Source organism: Rhinopithecus bieti, unplaced genomic scaffold (genome assembly GCF_001698545.2).
Source record: "Rhinopithecus bieti isolate Rb0 unplaced genomic scaffold, ASM169854v2 scaffold_26298, whole genome shotgun sequence".
In the NCBI taxonomy this organism is placed as follows: domain Eukaryota; kingdom Metazoa; phylum Chordata; class Mammalia; order Primates; family Cercopithecidae; genus Rhinopithecus; species Rhinopithecus bieti.
This window is the reverse complement of record NW_016811735.1, coordinates 321,598-323,871: the sequence shown is the minus strand read 5'-3', so window position 1 is coordinate 323,871 and position 2,274 is coordinate 321,598. Positions and strand designations below refer to the sequence as shown.

Genomic DNA, 2,274 nt, shown 5'->3' with positions numbered 1-2,274 from the left:
CGCGGAGCCCAGCGGCCGAGAGCAGGCCGGCCCAGCTGGGCGGGGACACGGCTGCCTCGGGCTTGGGCTCGGGCTCGGGCCCCAGCCGGGCCCCCTCGCGCCGCCGTCGCTGCTGCGCGGTGCGGTCGTGACAAGTCACAGCGAACTTGCCCTCCGCGCCGTTCCAAGCCACCAGGAAGCGCAGCCGGTGCCTCTCGGGCTCGGCGAAGAGGCCCTCCCGGACAGGCACCCAGCCCTCTAAGCTGTCGGGCTGCTGGTCTTCCATGGCCGTCGGCGGCAGCGGCCCTAGGGCTCGGCGGGCGAGGGCCTGGCCTCCTCGCACCGCCTGTCACTGGACAGTCCGAACCAGAGCATTTTTCACTGGAATCGAAACCGCGTCAGTGACCCAGCAGCGCCCTGGCCCCTGGCACTTCTAATTGGCTGACCCGGAGGTGGGGCTTACAAGAGGTGTTCGGGGTTGGTTGGGTGATAGACGACAGGGCCAGCGACAACCAATGAAAAGGTGAGAAGGTCTCCCTCAGGAGTCAATCATCTCGCAATCCGTTCAGGAGTCTAGGAAATACAGCTCTTGCCTCACCTTTTCCACCCAATACATAAGGACGTTGGAAAAATATCTGTTGAATCGGCGAGTTGTTGTCTTAGTCTCCCACACTAAACTGTGAACTTCTTGAGAACAAGGACCAAGCTGATTTCCTTTTCTATCGTCAGGGCCCTGTTGAGTACATGGTTCCCGCCCTTAAGAATGTCACAAATGTGCTGGGGAGATGAAACATAAACTCGATGGTCATTTATTGAGGGCCTCTAAGTGCCAAGTACTGGGCAAGAAGCCACAAATTTATTTTTGTCAATTCAACAAACTTTTATTGAGTGTCGGTTGTGTGTCAGTATTGAGGGGGTGGAGTAAGAGGAGGAATTCAGGGCACTGCAGCTCCCAACCAGGGTGTTTAAATACAATCTGTGTTCTAACTCTTCACTTTAGAATTAAGGAAACGGAGGCCCAGACAAACTTAAGATACACCGACACTCGGGCTCGACATGACCACCTGGCTACTGAAGGCCTCTTTAAGGAGATATGAGGAAATCCAGTTTACATGTCAGGGTGGAGCTAGATCTGTCCTTGCACCAAGGACCAAGACGGCCCTACTCTCTGCCTAGGAAATGTGCAGTGTAGACTGAGAAATACAGTCCATGTCCGCTCCCATCCTGGGAGTGCACTGAGACAGGTGGTGGTAATGGGGGGAGGAAAGGAGGCAGATGCCAGGAAACTGGGATCAGGAGCCCTTTGCCGAAGCAAGGCCTGTGGGGTGTTGATTCGGGAACAAGTGAAAGCGTGTGTGAAGGTTTTGAGCTGGGAAAATCAGCTCAAAATTCAGATTTTGTACTTGCTGTTATCCCCAAGGGTAAACAATAAGCAAACAAAAAAATCAGGGCCAAGCTAAAGCTCTAGTTAGGGCATCTCTCTGCCTTGAAAATGACCTCAAGAAATCTAGGAACCTCTGTGGAATGCAACTTGAAGGTGGAAAGATGCCTTTGTCTGAAGGTCCCTCCCCTTTTATGCCTGCTGCAAGTGTGAGGGTTGGGGATTGGGCCCTGGGACTCAGTCACTCAGTCTTCTTGGAGAGATAACCTTTTAGCTGAAGTGATTGATTTTCCCCTACTTTTAATATACTATTTTAACTAATACGATTTACTTATGATTTTTAACAGTCTGTTTTAAATAGCTTTCTTGTATATTCCTCACACTGTATCTTTTTACTGTCTGTTTTATACTGTGTTGTCATTTCTATTAGTTTTCTAATCTATTTGGTTTTTCAAGAGGAAATTGTCAATCTTTCTCATTATAAAGTGTCGTGGGTGGCTGGGTGCAGTGGCTCACACCTGTAATCCCAGCACTTTTAGAGGCCGAGGTGGGCAGATCACTTGAAGTCAGGAGTTTGAGACCAGCCTGGCCAACATGGCCAAACCCTGTCTCTACTTAAAATACAAACAAACAAAAAAAAAATGTTAGCCAGGCATGGTGGTGCATGCACTATAATCCCAACTACTCAGGAGGCTGAGGCATGAGAATTGCTTGAATCCAGGAGGCAGAGGTTACAGTGAGCCGAGACTGCACCACAGCATTCCAGCCTGGGTGAAACAGTGAGACTCTGTCAAAAAAAAAAAAAAAAAAAAAAAAAAAAGAAAAGAAAAGAGAAAATTATCCTCTCTATGTATATTAATATATGTCTTAATCCATTCAGGCTGCTATAACAGAATACCATTGAGTGGGTGGCT

The 2,274-nt window shown here is 49.4% G+C and overlaps 1 protein-coding gene across 1 annotated transcript in view; it reads right to left on the bottom strand.

Moving 5' to 3' along the window:
- The window catches only part of WHAMM (WASP homolog associated with actin, golgi membranes and microtubules), a 26,639-nt gene extending 24,760 nt beyond the window's left edge, over nucleotides 1-1,879 (bottom strand). Inside the window, 1 exon segment of the mRNA XM_017894854.1 lies at nucleotides 2-1,879. Within this exon segment, the coding sequence (XP_017750343.1) occupies nucleotides 2-265 (264 nt within the window). The 5' untranslated portion in view covers nucleotides 266-1,879.
- Nucleotides 1,880-2,274: the final 395 nt, after the last annotated feature.